Source organism: Salmo salar, chromosome 13, assembly GCF_965601325.2.
Source record: "Salmo salar chromosome 13, fSalSal1, whole genome shotgun sequence".
Classification (NCBI taxonomy): Eukaryota; Metazoa; Chordata; class Actinopteri; order Salmoniformes; family Salmonidae; genus Salmo; species Salmo salar.
The window spans coordinates 47,215,695-47,236,101 of NC_138303.1; the positions used below are offsets into that span (position 1 = coordinate 47,215,695).

The window sequence follows — 20,407 nt, forward strand, 5'->3', positions numbered from 1 at the left end:
AACAAGACAATTGGGATATGACAAAAGGGGTGTCAAAAAATAAATTCAATTATTTAAAAAAAAATGTGGATGGGTATAATTTGTATGTATAAAATGTATACAAAATGTAAATGAATGTATTTATTTAAAAATGCATCGGGGGGATGGGGGATTATGGGGGGATTCTGGTAAAATGCCGGCAAAGTCTGCTGAATTCCGGGAGACTGGTCTGGGGTACTTGGGCCGATTCTGGTCTGTCATTCATTTTGATTCCGGGCCGATTCCTCGTTGCTAGCTGGGGAGATACAGGATATTCGTTTAAAGAGTATATTGAGTAGAACGTCATTAAGATACAGGCTAAAATATGTACTATTTTTTTTTAAGAGAAACGGCGCTGGCAGACAGGATTTAGTTTATCCCTGTCTCTGGACCAAACTCCAGCTCAGTAGGGTGCGGTAATGCACCATAACGTTGGATGCCAACCATCGATGAACCCCACCGAAGAAGAAGCGGCCATTTTGTTAGACGTTTGGAGGCTAGGGAGATTAGCGGACGCCTTTCGTATTATTTGTTTTTTACCTTACCCTCACAAATTGGAGGTGTAATTACACTGGTTCTTATAATTTATCAAGTATAATTTATTTTGCGTACAGGGTCGACCTCGTTTTTAAAACATTAAAGAAGATAGGACAATATTTTGTGTATCATATTCGTGCGAGATCCTGCTAACCATTCATGTTGCAAGCGTGTGCGGTGTTTATTAGCCAGGAACACAGGGCCTTTTCAGCTCTCATGGCCACCATCTATCGATTTTTTTTAAACTGCTGTCTGCCCCGTGAACGCACAAATTAGCTATATTTTTTGTCTTTCACTCAACTTGTATTACCCAAATTAGATTAGAAACTCATTGGAATATCGCTTTGGCTTTGCTAGCTGGCTTGCTAACAATCAGAACCCCGCGTGCGCCATTAGCGTTGAACGTGAATTAGCCATTAGCTAGCTTGCTAACTTTACTTCATAATCTAACTTCGAGACCATGGCAGAGTTGTACATTCGCGTGGCAGAGGATGAAAACGAAGAGCCAATGGAGATCCCATCTGAGGATGATGGGACTGTTTTGCTGTCAACAGTTGCAGCCCAGTTTCCCGGAGCGTGCGGCCTACGTTACAGGAACCCTGTGTCTCAGTGCATGCGAGGCGTCCGTCTAGTTGAGGGTATCTTGCATGCACCTGAGAATGACTGGGGTAGTCTGGTGTACGTCGTCAACTACCCAAAAGGTAAGGTGTGTTTTCGTTTAGAGGCAACGTTGGTAGTTAACGTTAGCTGGCCAAATGAAGCTGCATGGTTGCTGGTACCTGTACTAGCTAGCTAGTTAACGTTACTTGCTAATGTTAGCTAGCAACTACACCAATATGTACTCGTAAGGAGCCTAACTTTACCCCCTTGGTCCACTGACCTTGTTGTTTTCAGAGGTAGACTCGATCTGGCAGCCATACATCTACACGAGTCGATTCTCAATTGTGATACGGTTCTAGAAATACAAAGCCCTTTAATTTTACAAATGCAAAATACACACTCATAACTGGATTAATAACAATTGCAAGCGACAGTATTTTTCAGTGACAACACGTTTATGGCGTCATCCTTCCTTGACACACAGGTGTTTGGAACATGCCAATTGGCGCAGATGCTGCAACACTTAAACCCTGACTAGACCTCGCGCGCATGTTGACTTAAACCAATTATATTAATTTGGCGCCAGGTCGAAAAGCATTAAACATTAATGTCAATTTAGCTTGCTTTTCGTAGCTAATTTGTCCTGGTATAAAAATATTGGCTTGTTATTTTGCCAGAAATGCCACAACTGACTGGAGTGTGGACCTCAGTAAAAAAAGAGACGGCCCTTTTTCAGGACCCTGCCTTTCAAATATAATTTGTACAAATCCAAATAACTTCACAGATCTTCATTGTAAAGGGTTTAAACACTGTTTCCCATGCTTGTTCAATGAACCATAAACAATTAATGAACATGCACCAGTGGAACGGTCATTAGGACACGAACAGCTTACAGACAGTAGGCAATTAAGGTCACAGTTATGAAAACTTAGGACACTAAAGAGGCCTTTCTACTGACTTTGGAAAACACCAAAAGAGAGATGCCCAGGGTCCCTGCTCATCTGCCTGAACGTGCCTTAGGCATGCTGCAAGGAGGCATGAGGACTGCAGGTGTGGCAAGGGCAATAAATTACAATGTCCGTACTGTGAGACGCCTAAGACAGCGCTACAGGGAGACAGGATGGCAGCGACGCCTCGAGTGGCGGCCCCTGCCGACGGCTCTGAACATCACACCTGCTGGACAGGTACAGGATGGCAACAACAACCGAGTTACACCAGGAACGCACAATCCCTCCCATCAGTGCTCAGACTGTCCGCAATAGGCTGAGAGAGGATGGACTGAGGGCTTGTAAGCCTGTTGTAAGGCAGGTCCACACCAGACATCACTGGCAACAGTCACCTATGGGCACAAACCCACCGTCGCTGGATCAGACAGGACTGGCAAAAAGTGCTCTTCACTGACGAGTTGCGGTTTTGTCTCACCAGGGGCAATGGTCGGATTCGCGTTTATCGTTGAAGGAATGAGCGTTACACCGAGGCCTGTACTCTGGAGCGGGATCGAGGTGGAGGGTCCGTCATGGTCTGGGGTGGTGTGTCACAGCATCATCTTACTGAGCTTGATGTCATTGCAGGCAATCTCAAAGCTGAGCGTTACAGGGGAGACATAATCCTCCCTCATGTGGTACCCTTCCTGCAGGCTCATCCTGACATGACCCTTCAGCATGACAATGCCACCAACTTTGTTCAGGGACACATTATTAAATTTTTGTTAGTCACGTGTCTGTGGAACTTGTTCAGTTTGTCTGTTGTTGAATGCTATTTTTATATAAATATTTACACACGTTAAGTTTGCTGGAAATAAATGCAGTTGACAGTGAGAGGACGTTTCTTTTTTTGGTGAGTTTATGTAAATGTATTTTGCAACGTGTCTGGTATGGTCAACATGTAACGCTAACCCTATAAAGGTGTATCAATTTAAAGTTTTGAAAATAATTTCTGTAACTTCTGTAATAATGAAAGATAATGTCCTTAAAAGGCCTGCTTGGTGGAGTGCTGCCTAGATGGTTGTCCTTTTGAAAGGTTCTCTCATCTCCACAAAGGAACTCCGGAGCTCTGTCAGAGTGACCGTCGGGTTCTTGGTCAGTTCCCTGACCAAGGCCCTTCTCCCCCAATTGCTCAGTTTGGCCGGGCGGCCAGCTCTAGGAAGAGTCTTGGTGATTCCTTCAATGCTGCAGCAAGTTGTAGAAACATATCAAGGATGATCAATGGAAACAGTATGCACCTGAGCTCAATTTCGAGTCTTATAGCAAAGGGTCTGAATACTTATGTAAATTTCGAAACCATATTTTGCTTTGTCATTATGGGATAACCTGTGTAGATTTGTATTTATTTATCAATTTTAGAACAAGGCTGTAACGTGAAAAAGTCAAGGGATCCGAATGCTTTCAAAATGCGCACTGTACATCTGAAATATCTGTCTCATTGTTCATTCTGTGACAGGTCTGCAGCCTACGGTACAGTAACCCTGCGTCTCAATGCATGCGTCAGATCTTTGCTTGCGCTGGGTGAAGTCTGTTTTTTTGGGGAGCAACGTGCACCTTCTAGTAACATGTTAACGATGCAGAGTCCCAAATAGCAATATTTATTCTTGCCTTTTAATTTGGTGTGAAAGTAAAATAAGTCTGGTCTCGTCTTCCCTTGCTAGCAAGTTGGCAAAACACTGCACGCTAGCTAGTCTATTAGCTTCCCACATTACCATGTGTTATAATATGATTTATAATGAAATAATATGCCCTGCCAAATTTTATACTTGCCCGTGTAACTGTTATCCCGATTTGATGTGCTGCAATGTTTTCGCATATCAGATAGTGTCCATTTTTAGCCACGGGGGGGAAAAAGCATAACAATTTCAGTCACAGTTCATATAAGGAAGTCAGTCAATTGAAGTAAATGAATTAGTCCCTAATCTATAGATTTCACTTGACTGGGATTACACACACAGATCTGTTGGTCACAGATACCTTAAAAAAATTTAGGGCCGTGGATCAGAAAACCTGTCAGTATCTGGTGTGAACACCATTTTCCTCATGCAACGCGACAAATGTCCTTCGCATTGAGTTGATCAGACTGTTGATTGTGGAACGTTGTCCCACTCCTTCAATGGCTATGCAAAATTCTGGGGTATTTGCGGGAATTGGAACACACTGTTGTATGCATCAATCCAGAGCATCCCAAACATGCTCAATGGGTGACATGTCTGGTGTGTATGCAGGCCATGGAAGAACTGGGATATTTTCAGCTTCCAGAAATTGTGTTCAGATCCTTGTGTCATTGGGCCGGCCATTATCATGCTGAAACATGAGGTGATGGTGGCAGATGAGTGGCACGACAATGGGCCTCAGGATCCCGTCACGGTATCTCTGCATTCAAATTGCCATCAATAAAATGCAATTGTTTGTTGTCTAGCTTATGCCTACCCATACCATAATGCCACCGTGGGTCACTCTTTTCACAACGTCGAAGTCAGCAAACTGCTCGTCCACACCATGCCATACATGTCTGCGGTTGTGAGGCCGGTTGCACGTACTGCCAAATTCTATCAAATTACATTGTAGGCGGCTTATGGTAGAGAAATGAACATTAAATTCTCTGGCAAAAGCTCTGGTGGACATTCTTGCAGTCAGCATGCCAATTGCACGCTCCTTCAACATTTTGGACATACAGTGAGGGAGAAAAGTATGATCCCCTGCTGATTTTGTACATTTGCCCACTGACAAAGAAATGATCAGTCTATAATTTTAATGGTAGGTTTATTTGAACAGTGAGAGACAGAATAACAACAAAAATCCAGAAAAACGCATGTCAAAAATGTTATAAATTGATTGGCATTTTAATGAGGGGAAATAGGTATTTGACCCCTCTGCAAAACATGACTTAGTACTCGGTGGCAAAAACCTTGTTGGCAATCAGAGGTCAGACGTTTCTTGTAGTTGGCCACCAGGTTTGCACACATCTGAGGAGGGATTTTGTCCCACTCCTCTTTGCAGATCTTCTCCAAGTCATTAAGGTTGCGAGGCTGACGTTTGACAACTCGAAACTTCAGCTCCCTCCACAGATTTTCAATGGGATTAAGGTCTGGAGACTGGCTAGGGCACTCCAGGACCTTAACCTCTATGGGCTAGGTGGGACGCTTGCGTCCCACCTACTCAACAGCCAGTGTAATCCCGTGGCGCGTTATTCAAATTCCTCAAATGCAAAAACTTAAATTTTTCTAACATATGACTATTTTACACCATTTTAAAGACAAGACTCTCGTTAATCTAACCACACTGTCCGATTTCAAAAAGGCTTTACAACGAAAACAAAACATTAGATTATGTCAGCAGAGTACCCAGCCAGAAATAATCAGAAACCCATTTTTCAAGCTAGCATATAATGTCACATAAACCCAAACCACAGCTAAATGTAGCACTAACCTTTGATCTTCATCAGATGACAACCCTAGGACATTATGTTATACAATACATGCATGTTTTGTTCAATCAAGTTCATATTTATATCAAAAACCAGCTTTTTACATTAGCATGTGACTAGCATTCCGACCGAACACTGCCGGTGAATTTACTAAATTACTCATGATAAACGTTCACAAAAAGCATAACAATTATTTTAAGAATTATAGATACAGACCTCCTCTATGCACTCGATATGTCCGATTTTAAAATAGCTTTTTGGTGAAAGCACATTTTGCAATATTCTAAGTACATAGCCCAGGCATCACGGGCTAGCTATTTAGACACCCGGCAAGTTTAGCACTCACCATAATCATATTTACTATTATAAAAGTTTGATTACCTTTTGTTGTCTTCGTCAGAATGCACTCCCAGGACTGCTACTTCAATAACAAATGTTGGTTTGGTCCAAAATAATCCATCGTTATATCCGAATAGCGGCGTTTTGTTCGAGCGTTCCAGACACTATCCGAAATGGTAAAGAAGGGTCGTGCGCATGGCGCAATTCGTGACAAAAGAATTCTAAATATTCCATTACCGTACTTCGAAGCATGTCAACCGCTGTTTAAAATCCATTTTTACGCCATTTTTCTCGCAGAAAAGCGATAATATTCCGACAGGGAATCTCCTTTTCGGCAAACAGAGGAAAAAATCACAAAGGCAGGGGCGGTCGGGTCACGCGCCTAAGCCCAGAGTCCCTTGATCGGCCACTTGAGAAAGGCGATAATGTGTTTCAGCCTGGGGCTGGGATGACGACATTCTGTTTTTTCCCGGGCTCTGAGCGCCTATGGACGACGTAGGAAGTGTCACGTTAGAGCAGAGATCCTTAGTAAAAGATAGAGATGGAAAAGAAGTTCAAGAAATGGTCAGACAGGCCACTTCCTGTAAAGGAATCTCTCAGGTTTTGACCTGCCATTTGAGTTCTGTTATACTCAGACACCATTCAAACAGTTTTAGAAACTTTAGGGTGTTTTCTATCCATATGTAATAAGTATATGCATATTGTAGTTACTGGGTAGGAGTGGTAACCAGATTAAATCGGGTATGTTTTTTATCCAGCCGTGTCAATACTGCCCCCTAGCCCTAACAGGTTAACTAACCTCCAAACCAGCTTCAATGCCATGCAACACTCCTTCCGTGGCCTCCAACTGCTCTTAAATGCTAGTAAAACCAAATGCATGCTTTTCAACCGTTCGCTGCCCGCACCCACCCGCCCGACTAGCGTCACTACCCTGGATGGCTCTGACCTAGAATATGTGGACAACTACAAGTACCTAGGTGTCTGGCTAGACTGTAAACTCCTTCCAGACTCATATTAACATCTCCAATCTAGAATCGTCTTTCTATTTCGCAACAAAGCCTCCTTCACTCACGCCGCCAAACTTACCATTATTGTTACCAAAGCCCCTTATACCACCTACCACTGTGACCTGTATGCTCTAGTCAGCTGGCCCTTGCTACATATTCGTCGCCAGACTCACTGGCTCCAGGTCATCTATAAGTCTATTCTAGGTAAAGCCCCGCCTTATCTCAGCTCACTGGTCACCATAACAACACCCACCCGTAGCACGTGCTCCAGCAGGTATATCTCACTGGTCATCCCCAAAGCCAACACTTCCTATGGCCGCCTTTCCTTCCAGTTCTCTGCTGCCAGTGACTGGAACGAATTGCAAAAATCGCTGAAGCTGGAGACTTATATTTCCCTGATTAACCTTAACCTCTCTCAGGTATGTGGGACGAAATCGTCCCACCTAGTCAACAGCCAGTGGAATCGAGTGGCGCGAAATACGAAAAACCTTAAATGCTATAAATTCAATTTCTCAAACATATGACTATTTTACACCATTTTAAAGACAAGACTCTCGTTAATCTAACCACATTGTCCGATTTCAAAAAGGCTTTACAACGAAAGCAAAACATTAGATTATGTTAAAGTACCTAGCCAGAAATAATCACACAGCCATTTTTCAAGCAAGCATATATGTCACATAAACCCAAACCACAGCTAAATGCAGCACCAACCTTTGATGATCTTCATCAGATGACACACCTAGGATATTATGTTATACAATACATGCATGTTTTGTTCAATCAAGTTCATATTTATATCAAAAACCAGCTTTTTACATTAGCATGTGACGTTCAGAACTAGCAAACACACCGAAAACTTCCGGTGAATTTACTAAATTACTCTTGATAATCATTTACAAAATACATAATTATTTAAAGAATTATAGATACAGAACTCCTTTATGCAATCGCGGTGTCAGATTTTAAAATAGCTTTTCGGCAAAAGCACATTTTGCAATATTCTGAGTAGATATCTCGCCATCACGGGCTAGCTAATTTGACACCCACCAAGTTTGGCGTTCACTAAACTCAGAATTACTATAAGAAAAATTGGATTACCTTTGCTGTTCTTCGTCAGAATGCACTCCCAGGACTTCTACTTCAACCACAAATGTTGTTTTGGTTCAAAATAATCCATAGTTATGTTCAAATATCCTCCGTTTTGTTCGTGCGTTCAGGTCCCTATCCGAACGGTGACGCGCGGATGCATGTCGTGACAAAAAAATTCAAAATATTCCATTACCGTACTTCGAAGCATGTCAAACGCTGTTTAAAATCAATTTTTATGCTATTTTTCTCGTAAAATAGCGATAATATTCCAACCGGGCGACGTTGTTTTCGTTCAAAGGCTGAAAGAAAAACATGGCCACTTCTCGGGGCCGCGCATCTCCTGTCTCTGAGTCACCAGCCTGACCACTCACAAACAGCGCTCCTGTATCTAGCCCAGAGACAGCAGAGATCTCATTCCACTTTCTGGCGCCTTCAGAGAGCCTATGGGAGCCTTAGAAATTGTCACGTTACTGCAGAGATCCTGTATTTTCGACAAAGATGCCACAGAAGCACAAGAAATGGTCAGAGAGGGCACTTCCTGTATGGAATCTTCTCAGGTTTTGGCCTGCCATATGAGTTACGTTATACTCAGACACCATTCAAACAGTTTCATAAACTTTAGGGTGTTTTCTATCCAAATCTACCAATTATATGCATTTTCTCATTTCTGGAAAAGACTAGTAACCAGTTTAAATTGGGTACGTTTTTTTATCCAGCCGTGAAAATACTGCCCCCTACCCTAGAGAGGTTAAACATCAGCTATTTGAGCAGCTAACCGATCGCTGCAGCTGTACATAGTCCATCTGTAAATAGCGCACCCAATCTACCTCATCCCCATATTGTTTTATTTACTTTTCTGCTCTTTTGCACACCAGCATCACTACTTGCACATCATCTGCTCATCTATCACTCCAGTGTTAATCTGCTAAATTGTAGTTACTTCGCTACTATGGCCTATTTATTGCCTTTCCACCTCATGCCATTTGCACACACTGTATATAGACTCTTTTTTTTCTCTATTGTGTTATTGACTACTCTTGTTTATTCCATGTGTAACTCTGTCGCACTGCTTTGCTTTATCTTGGCCAGGTCACAGTTGTAAATGAGAACTTGTTCTCAACTAGCTTACCTGGTTAAATAAATAGTAGTAGCCTTGTATAACCACCATGGAGCTGTAGGCCTAAGAGCGCAGCCTGTTTAGTCTTAATACCGTAACTTACTTAGGCCTGAATCAATCGTTCTTTCATTAATGTCAGAACACAGCATACAAGTCATTCATGCTTTGAAATGCAATCAAGCATTTCAGTTTTTAAACAAAGTAACACAGGGAGCTTTTAACCCCTGTGCAGATGGACATCCAGCGAAAAATCCTATCGCCATTAGCATAACAAAATGTAATAATTATATTTTTTTCAAATTATATCGTTTTATAGATACACCTCTCCTGAATCGAACCACGTTGTCCGATTTCAAAAAGGCTTTACAGCAAAAGCAAAACATTAGATTATGTTAGAGGAGTATATCGTAAAAGTAGCCACATAGCCATTTTCCGACCAACCACATGCATCACAAATAACCGAAAAACAGCTAAATGCAGCACTAACCTTTGACAATCTTCATCAGATGACACACCTAGGACATCATGTTACACAATACATGCATTCTTTTGTTCGATAAAGTTCATATTTATATATAAAAACAGCATTTTACATCGATGCGTAACGTTGACTAACTATTTTCCCTGTTTTTGCATCAGATGAAACAGCGCTACAATTTACTAAATTACTATTCAAAAACATTTTAAAAATGTAATATTGTCATTCTAAGATTTATAGATGAATATCTCTTGAAAGCACCTGTAATGCCAGATTTAAAAATAACTTTACTGGGTAATCACACTTTGCGATAAAAGGGGATGCGATACTCAGAACAATAGGCTAGCAATACAGGTCCGTGCCATCTTGGAACAATCGCATATCAAATCTAGTCTTGTATACTATTGTCAATAATCCCTTACCTTTGATTATCTTCATCCTTAGGCACTTCCAGGAATCCCAGGTCCACAACAAATGTATTTTCGTTCGAAAAAGTTCATCCTTTATGTTCCATTAGCTTGTTGTTGTTAGCGCATTCTGAAGGCTGCACCAAAAGCTCCGTGGCCGCGGGACTATTCTTTCAACAAAATGCATTTTTTTCTTATTTAGGTTCGTTCAAACATGTCAAACGTTGTATAACATAAATCTTTAGGGCCTTTTTCAACCAGAGCTCCAATAAGATTCAAGGGGGACGATTGCATTGTCTTTATAAACGTTTCGAAAGGGGAGGGTAGCCAGGGGCGCCGGCGTCATAATGGTGATGGCCCTCTCCGTGTGACCACGTTCCACAGCGTGTCATTCTGTCAGTTTTCACAGTAGGAGACTCAAATCACTTTGTAAAGACTGGGGACATCTAGTGGAAGCAATAGGAAGTGCTCAATGAACCATAGCTCACGGTGTGATTAATAGGCAACGTGATGAAGTTGAGTCCGCAATTCAGAATTCCACTTCCTGTTTGGATCTGTCTCGGGGTTTTGACTGCCATATGAGTTCTGTTATACTCACAGACACCATTCAAACAGTTTTAGAAACTTTAGGGTGTTTTCTATCCACAAGTATTAATTATATGCATATCCTAACTTCTGAGTTTGAGTAGTAGGCCGTTTAAAATGGGCACGAATTGTTTTCAAAATGCGCAGTGGCGCCCCCTATCCTAGGCGACCGTCAAGAGGTTAACCTCTCTGGGGTATGTGGGACGCTAGCGTCCCACCCGCGGGACACACTATTCAACAGCCAGTGAAATAGCAGGGCGGCAAATTCAAAACAACAAAAATCTCATAATTCAAATTTCTCAAACATACAACTATTATATCCCATTTTAAAGATACACTTCTCGTTAATCCAACCACATTGTCCGATTTCAAAAGGGGTTTATGGCGAAAGCATAACATTAGATTATGTTAGGACAGCACTAAGACAAGAAAAATCACACAGTCATTTTCCAAGCAAGGAGAGGCGTCACAAAAAACAGAAATGCAGCTAAAATGAATCACTAACCTTTGATGATCTTCATCAGATGACACTCCCAGGACTCAATGTTACATGTATTGTGTATGTTTTGTTAAAGTTAATATTTATATCCAAAAACCCCATTTTACATTGGCGCGTGATGTTCAGAAAATGTTTTGCCTCCAAAACTCCCGGTGAATGAGCACATCAATTTACAAAAATACTCATCATAAACGTTGATCAAATTTACAACAGTTATTGAAAGAATTATAGATACACTTCTCCTTAATGCAACCGCTGTGTCAGATTTCAAAATAGCTTTACGGCGAAAGCACATTGTTCAATATTCTGAGTACAGAGCTCAGCCATCAAAGCAAGCTATACAGTTACCCGCCAAGTTCTGGAGTCAACAAAACTCAGAATTAGTATTATAAATCTTCACTTACCTTTGCTGATCTTCATCGGAATGCACTCCCAGGACTCCCACTTCCACAAGAAATTACCGTTTTGTTCGTTGAACTCCATATTTATGTCCAAAAGCATTCCACGTGAAGCTGGTTGAGAGAATGCCAAGAGTGTGCAAAGCTATCGTCAAGGCAAAGGTTAGAATCTCAAATATAAAATATTTTGATTTAACACTTCGTTACTACATGATTCCATATGTGTTATTTCATAGTTTTGATGTCTTCACTATTATTCTACAATGTAGTAAAAAAATAAAGAAAAACCCTTGAATGAGTAGGTGTGTCAACTTGATTCTTACTGTGTATATACAGTTGAAGTCGAAAGTTTACATGCACCTTAGCCAAATATTTTTGCACCTTAGCCAAATACATTTAAACTCGGTGTTTCACAATATGGCAGTCAATTGCAAAACATTCTAACGGTTGTTTTCTCAACTCAGCATTATATACTTTTAATGTGGGGCTATGACAGTCATTTGAAAATTAGTCTGACAAAAGAAAAATGATCTCATCAACACTAATGAGATGGGTATGCTTGATGCATGTCGAAGTCAGGGGGTGTGGTCGACAGTGTACACCTGATCTTTCCTGTCACATACAACTTGGATCAAAATTTGTTTTTAATGCAGACGAGGGCACTGAATTAGTGTTTTAATGCTCGGAGAGAGACGGCACAGTATTCCATTTGAGTCAGAAACCAAAACTCCTCCATAATAACCCTTGAATGTTTTGTCTGCAGCTTTCGGAGAGCTCGATCAGCTGTTCGATTTCACTTACCAGCATGTCATCTGAGCTTAGGATCGCAGTCAAACGTATATCACTGATTCAGTCATCTGTAGAATAGGTTTTTTTCCCCTGCATGTTTGCGTTCAGTTCGTTCATTTTCCTAAACATGTCTGTTACATAGGCAAGGAGACACATTTTATTTTCATTACTCAGAAAGTCAAGTCGTTTTTTTTTTATATCCGTTGGATTGACAAATTCCTCTCTCAATTGGAAAGATTTTTTCTACCACCCTCCCTCGATAACCACCAAGCCTTGGTGTGAAATAGAACATTGTCATGCTCTGATCCTATATCTCTACATAGTTATGCGAACAGGCGTGTGCGACGTCATTTATCAAAGTTGCCTGCTGCATGTCTAAGTTCTGCGCTCAGCTCTATTGATGCCAGTTGCTCTCGGTGTGTCCATTTTATAGATGGCTGTGGGTGTATCATACAATGTGTCCATATAGGAGACCCATTCATAACTAGAGTACAGAGGCCTGCTTGCCGTCCCGGGATAGATGGAGTTTATCTGTGCAAAAGCTCACCATTCGATCCCATGGAATTGCCAATATAGCCACGCGGCTAACTGAACATCCCCTTTGACGTTTCATGCTTGGGAATCGTGAGACAGAACAATAGTCCTCGTGAATTGCATCCCCTGACTTGTAGCGATCAAAAGTAAATGCATCTCGGCCCTCACAGCTAACGTCCATTTGGAGTGCATAAGGTGGGGAGTTTGAGTCGTCCGGTCAGTTTCCTCTTGATTGCTAGCTACGTCATCAATTCTTAGTTTCAGTGTTACAAGACAAAGGTATTGATGTGAGTTTCTGTGCCTCTGCCCCCTCCACACATTGTTTTCACCATATCAATTGCGGCCTGTAATATCAAAGTCTCTGGAATAGTGTGTGGTTTCATAGCGCCGGTTGCCTAACCATTCACCGTGGGAATGATTCAAGTGCAACGGTCAAGTGCGGCCTTTCCCATGCTCTAAGGGTGCTGTCTGGTTGAATTATATATTTTTTTACATTTGAATAATTAGCATTTCGATTTAAGGTTAACCTGTTAGGGCTAGGGGGCAGTATTTACACGGCCGGATAAAAACGTACCCGATTTAATCTGGTTATTACCACTGCCCAGAAACTAGAATATGCATATAATTATTGGCTTTGGATAGAAAACACCCTAAAGTTTCTAAAACTGTTTGAATGGTGTCTGTGAGTATAACAGAACTCATATGGCAGGCAAAAACCTGAGAAGATTCTGTACAGGAAGTGCCCTCTCTGACCATTCCTTGGGCTTCTTGACTCTTTTTATTGAAAACTTAGGATCTTTGCTGTAACGTGACACTTCCTACGGCTCCCATAGGCTCTCAGAACCCGGGAAAAAGCTGAATGATGTCGAGGCAGCCCCTGGCTGAAAAACATTAGCCCCTTTGGTAAGTGGTCTATCAGAGGACAATGAGACTGAGGCGCGTGCACGAGGCGACCCCATGTTTTTATTTTCTCTCTCTTTGTACTAAAACACAGATTCCCGGTTGGAATATTATCGCTTTTTTACGAGAAAAATGGCATAAAAATTGATTTTAAACAGCGGTTGACATGCTTCGAAGTACGGTAATGGAATATTTAGAATTTTTTTGTCACAAAACGCGTCGGGCGCGTCACCCTTCTTTACACTTCGGATAGTGTCTTGAACGCACGAACAAAACAGGATATTTGAACATAACTGGATTATTTTGAACCAAACCAACATTTGTTATTGAAGTAGAAGTCCTGGAAGTGCATTCTGACGAAGAACAGCAAAAGTAATAACATTTTTCTTATAGTAAATCTGACTTTGGTGAGGGCTAAACTTGCTGGGTGTCTAAATAGTTAGCCCGGCATCACAGGGCTATCTACTTAGAATATTGCAAAATGTGCTTTCACCGAAAAGCTATTTTAAAATCGGACATAGCGAGTGCATAAAGGAGTTCTGTATCTATAATTCTTAAAATAATTATGTTTTTTGTGAATGTTTATCGTGAGTAATTTAGTAAATTCACCGGAAGTTTGCGGGGGGTATGCTAGTTCTGAACGTCACATGCTAATGTAAAAAGCTGTTTTTTGATATAAATATGAACAAAACATGCATGTATTGTATAACATAATGTCCTAGGCGTGTCATCTGATGAAGATCATCAAAGGTTAGTGCTGCATTTAGCTGTGGTTTGGGTTTATGTGACATTATATGCTAGCTTGAAAAATGGGTGTCTGATTATTTCTGGCTGGGTACTCTGCTGACAATCTAATGTTTTGCTTTCGTTGTAAAGCCTTTTTGAAATCGGACAGTGTGGTTAGATTAACGAGAGTCTTGTCTTTAAAATGGTGTAAAATAGTCATATGTTTGAGAAATTTAAGTAATAGCATTTCTAAGGTATTTGAATAACGCGCCACAGGATTCCACTGGCTGTTACGTAGGTGGGACGATTTCGTCCCACCTTCCCTAGAGAGGTTAACCACATTACAAATATTTTCTGAGACAAAGACGGTATTAAATGTATTTCATTTTTTATCCTAGGATTTGGAAATTTTCCCGCAAACCCATTTTCATATGCCGCTGCAATACTTTTTAGCAATTCAATGTCACATCGATCTTACTCTGGTAGGAGGAATATCTTCCGCCCAAAGCAAATATGAAGACACCGTTTTGTATTTTTTATTTTTATTTCTTTTTCTCCCTGTTTTCACAAAAAAGGCTGTCCCACGGAGTTCAATGCTCTGAGCACGGCACTTGCTTTACATTTTGGCTCATATCGCGTATATTTCATAATGGTATTGTGATTTTTAGACATGGAAAAATCGATTTGTTTACTGCTGATATTTGTAGATTTCTCATAGTGTCCATTTGTATGTCGCATCACCTACCACCCTACAAATAACCTAGAATAACACTATCACTTCTAAACAAAATACCTTTTTGGGGGATACTAATAAGTAGGGTGTCAACCCACTGGCCACAGTGGGTGAAAACGTGCTTTGGTGATGACATTTCACTTATGTTATAAAGTACATTTTAATAAGAAAAATGTGATTCTTAATGTTCTGAATCGTTCAGTTGGATCTTTCTCTAACATGTCAAAAAGTTGGATTTCATAACCTAATGCATCTGATAATAAGCACCAAGTCCTCTTGACAGCGGTGCTGCTTTCTCGCACTTTTGAGGATTTGAAATGTTATGGTGGTCATCAGCAAAGTTGTTAAAGCGGGTCTCAAAAAGCTACATTCACATGACACGAGCTGAATTAAATGTAAAAGGCTTTGAAAATATAAAGCTTGCGGTGTGCTCTGACATTTCAGAGAGATGCTTGTTTGTGAGATCTTCTAAAAAGAATAGGAATTTCGCATTATATGAAGTGTATACTAAAATATGAAAATGTCTATCTTACCTCTGTTTTATGGCCTCGAAGAAGGATGAGTTCAACTGTGATTCTGTAAGTTTTGCCTTAATTCTCGCACAGCTTCCAGCCTAGTTGACGCAATGCTATTTTCCTGATTTTATTTTATTTTATTTATTTATTTTATTTTTTCCTTCTTTTTTTGGCCTCCCATTGATTTAGTCACCCTAATTGTGGCCATCCTACACGGGTAAAAATTAGATTTGGACCACTGGTTTTCTTGGCGTGTCTAAGCAATTATTTAAAAAATGATCTATCGGTCAAAATGTTTTTGGGGCCTCCCGAGTGGCACAGCAGTCTAAGGCGGAGCTTGAGGCGTCGCTATAGACCCGGATTCAATCCCATGAGGCAGCGCACAATTGGCCCAGCTTCGTCCGGGTTAGGGGAGCGTTTGGCCAGCCGGGATTTCCTTGTCCCATCGCCCTCGAACGGCTCCTTGTGGCGGGCTTGGACGCCTGCAAGCTGACTTCAGTCACCAACGACTGGCTTCCGCGTTAAGCAAGCAGTGCAGCTTGGCAGAGTTGTGTTTCGGAGGACGCATGGCTCTCGACCTTCGCCTCTCCCGAGTCCGTACGGAAGTTGCAGTGATGGGACATGACTGTAACTACCTTTTTTTGATATCACAAAATTGGAGAGAAAAAGGGGTAAAGACACCCAAAAATAAGGCTACAATGTTTGGTTTGTTTGAACAGTGACTGCGATTTTATATATTATAGCAATGCCAAATAGGGTGCTTATTTAATGCCAAGCTAAACCGAGACAGCAATCTTGAAGCCAAGATGATTTTGAAGTTGATTAGCTTCCCACATCGCCATTTGAAATAATCAGATTTCTAATTAAATAATGTGCCCCGGCAAATATTTGTATACTTGCCAGTGTAACCTACAACATTATCCCAATTTTGATATGCTGCTTCAATGTATTCACACCCATATTAGCTAAAATAGAATGTTCTCATGATTTGGTTGCAGAGAAAACACAGCTCGCAGCTGTTTTTACCAATAGCCTGGAATCTATAGTTATTACTTTTAGAGGGATTCTAATGAGGCTACAATGTTTGGTTTACTGTTTGAACAGTCACTGAGATTAAATGTATTTATCAACACAAAATAGGTTACTTTGATGAATAGCCTATAGGTCAGATCAAGGAACCAAGTGATCTTCATTGCCTACACAATACTGCCATGGCTATGCAAGGAATGATATGCCGCGTTACAATTTTCATGTGGTATGGGAGTACGTAGAATGTCGGAGCGCACTACAGCGACATTGCTACGCGTTAAGCGTAGCTCCGTAGGGTCTGTCTCCATAGGGTATACTAGCAAGATCTACCTAACATTTATATTTCTTAGCTAGTTAGTTTGTTTAGGCCAATGACCAAGTATTTTAACATTGTTCATCCTCCTGATTTTGTCTTATCACTATCATAATGTCATACAACATTTTGCATTCCTGTGTCAGATAACAAAAGGAAAATGGATGAAATGGATGCTGCCTCTGCGGTTAAAATGAAGAGGAGTATCGAGAAAACATCAGACCTCATTATCCTTGGTTTGCCTTGGAAAACATCTGAGCAAGATTTGAAAGACTACTTCGCCACTTTTGGAGAAGTCATCATGGTGCAGGTAACCCAACCTAATCAACATTTTGTTTAATGGTTGATGTACTTCATGGAGGTAGCATGCATGTCAATAATCATACCTCTCTCGCGCTCTCTCTGTCTCTCTCTCTGCACGCAGGTCAAAAGAGATGTTAAGACTGGGAACTCAAAGGGTTTTGGCTTTGTTCGGTTCACTGAGTACGAGACTCAATCCAAAGTGATTTCTCAGCGACACATGATTGACGGAAGATGGTGTGACTGCAAACTACCCAACTCTAAGGTATTTAATCAATGTTTAAGGAGTACCTGCTTATTTGAATCCTTTCCTCTAAAGTCTCAATTGTGTTCTATTCCCAGTTCAGGTAAAATATTTAAGTGCTTTCACTCTTTTATTGTCACGATAGGCAGGTCCCGATGAGCCCATGCGCAGCCGTAAAATCTTTGTTGGCCGCTGCACAGAGGACATAACCACTGATGAGCTCCGGCAGTTCTTCATGCAGTATGGCGAGGTCACCGATGTCTTCATTCCCAAACCCTTCCGGGCCTTCGCCTTTGTCACTTTCGCAGATGACCAGGTATGTTTTCCAATGGCCGTTGCTCAACCTGTTGTGTGCAGATTATATTCTGGTTGGTTTGCTTGTTGAATCATCTCCTACCCACTCTCTGTCTAGGTTGCCTCAGCCCTGTGCGGAGAGGACCTGATCATCAAGGGTGTCAGCGTGCACATCTCCAACGCTGAGCCTAAGCACAATAATAGTAGGCAAATGATGGATCGTGGGGCTGGTGCGTTCGGGGGCCAGGGCTATGGCGGTGGTCGTGGAGGGCTAGGGAGCAGTGGCAGTAGCGGGGTGAATTTCGGGGGGCTTAGTCTTAACCCAGCCATGATGGCCGCCGCTCTGCAGAGCAGCTGGGGCATGATGGGTATGCTTGCTAACCAGCAGGGTCAGACCAATTCGGCAGGCACTGCCGCCGCCGGGCAGACCAGTGCCACCCGAGATCAGAGCCAGGCCTATAGTTCTAATAGCACCAGCTACAGCAGCCCCAGCTCAGCTAGCCTAGGGTGGGCTGCAGGCACCAACTCTGCCTCCAGCAGTGGGTTCAGCTCCGGATTTGGCACCTCTATGGAGTCAAAATCATCTGGTTGGGGAATGTAGAAAACTTTGATTTAAAGTCTTTTTTTCTAGATTAATCTGGTAAGTATTTTGAGGGGCAAGAAAGAGTTAGTCATATCTTATGTCCCTGCTATTTAAAACTATATTGCCTTTCATTTTGTTAAAGAAGACATTTGAGTATTCATATGTTTGTGTGTGTGACTAGTTCTGTAGGAGATGAGTGCACAGAGTGGTTGAAGTGTAAAGTTCTTTAGACTGCTACACGTCATTTTCTTTTCCTTGAGAAAAAGTTATTTAGTTTAAGACGTGACATGATCACTCTGCATGCTAAGTAGATATTTCTGAGATGCACGAGTATCACGAAAGCCCCCCTAAACCACCTGTATATGGTCTTGAATTGGGCTTGAGGTTTAATCTCTGTATGCAGTTGATTGTCTTTTTTGTTTGCCGTTTTATGGAAACGCCTTCATGAAAATCTCTTCAACAGTTAACTCTTTTTTTCCCTTCGAATTTCCTGGAAAGAAGCCCCTCATTGGCAGTAATGTTCGACCAAACTCAGCATCAGTACCCCTCTTCCCATGTGTAAATGCTTTGCCATCAAAAGACACAGCTTCACTCTGCATATACTGTGTTAGACGGTGGGTGTTGTCTTTATCTCCCCTTTTCATGGATCAAAACATCTTGTCTGCTTTATCACTTGAGAACAAAGCGATTGGTAGTGGCCAAAGAGTGAGAGACTGAGTGTGGGAAAAGCAGTATGAAAAGGACTGGTTGTGCGATGCTGAAGAGACGGATGTCTGCGAGAGTTGAGAAGAACCTGTGGCTTTGTGCGAGTGTGTTCCATATGACCATCAAAAGGACATTCATCGTATCTTGAGATCCCTAAGGTCTCCTTTCTCTATTTCTATCAAGCTTAATCTTAAACACAATGGAATGTTTAGCGCTATGAATATTTGTATCCTTTCTTGCTGTCTGATTTGATGTGAATGCTGTATGGTGTGTGTGCTTCATTTTCTTCTTGTTCCTTCCCCTTTCCGTGTGAAAATGTGACCTGCTGTTGGTGATTGTCTGTGTTGAGAGCACTGGGGGAGCTTGGAGGATTGTGTGACGGTGCATGTGAACTCGGTGTGTCTTAAGAGGGTGAAGTGGCAAGCGTTTGACGAGCTATTGACATTTTGTGTTAGTGTTTTTGAATGCATTTTATATGTTTTGTGAATCAAAGGGAATTCTCAAATAAAACTAAATTTGACTAGGTATGTTGCCTACCTGACAGTAATTTAGTTTAAACATTTTGGACTGTTAACATTAATTGATCTGCGAACACTTTAATTCGCATGTATAGGGACCTTGGACACTGCCGGCTCAGGTTTACATCAGAACCCCAGAGTGAAGTCAATTTTCAGGAAGCTGAAGACTGGAGTTTGATGCACTGTTGGTTGGGGGCAGGCAACAAGCCAACAGTGGAGATGCTGCAGAATGCCTTATGTTTGAAAAGGGAATTCTTCACCTCACTAACAAGACCCCTTGGACCACCCCCATTGAAATTTAAAACGGACCATTCTCAATTGGGCAGAGGTATTCGGTTTATACCTTCAAATTAGTAAATCTTAAAAGCAGTGCTAAAATGTAATCTATTTAACTAGTCGCCTGCAATTAAGTGATGATCATGTTTTTGTTTTTTTCAGTCCGTTTTTTGAAGACATGACCAGATTATTATTTTTTATATATATATATATATATATATATATATATATATATATATATATATATATTTTTTTATCTTGCTTTTGAAAGATTAATTTGGTCAAATTATGCTTTGTCTCAATACAGCCATTGATTATTGTAAATGGAAGTGCAAAGATTTAAGTAAAGGCTTTTATTTCAAGTATTCTGTAGATTTCTTTTTGATTTGCTTAAAATTGTAAAATTTCAGTCGGATTGACAGGACATTCCTGAATTATTTAACCGCCGTAAAGGGGAA

At 41.2% G+C, this 20,407-nt stretch overlaps 1 protein-coding gene across 2 annotated transcripts; it reads left to right on the forward strand.

Annotated features, from left to right (window-relative positions):
• Positions 1-508: 508 nt before the first annotated feature.
• On the forward strand, positions 509-19,680 carry LOC106566965 (TAR DNA-binding protein 43). 2 transcript variants are annotated; one of them, XM_045693322.2, is made up of 6 exons: positions 509-1,256; positions 17,176-17,339; positions 17,454-17,594; positions 17,719-17,889; positions 17,986-18,077; positions 18,919-19,680. In XM_045693322.2, the coding sequence occupies exons 1-6, from the start codon at positions 1,016-1,018 to the stop codon at positions 19,010-19,012; spliced, it is 903 nt and encodes a 300-aa protein (XP_045549278.1). In that variant the 5' UTR covers positions 509-1,015; the 3' UTR covers positions 19,013-19,680. The 2 variants fall into 2 exon arrangements, with proteins under 2 accessions (XP_045549278.1, XP_013991138.1); XM_014135663.3 differs by having other exon boundaries at positions 17,986-19,680.
• Positions 19,681-20,407: the final 727 nt, after the last annotated feature.

What these genes read in the sequence shown, in the direction of transcription:
- LOC106566965 (XM_014135663.3), top strand. Translation starts at nt 1,016, where the DNA reads ATGGCAGAGTTGTACATTCGCGTGGCAGAGGATGAAAACGAAGAGCCA. An exon ending in GAGAAGTCATCATGGTGCAG is followed by an intron (nt 17,340 to 17,453) that starts GTAACCCAACCT and finishes CTCTGCACGCAG; the next exon opens with GTCAAAAGAGATGTTAAGAC. An exon ending in TCACTTTCGCAGATGACCAG is followed by an intron (nt 17,890 to 17,985) that starts GTATGTTTTCCA and finishes CTCTCTGTCTAG; the next exon opens with GTTGCCTCAGCCCTGTGCGG.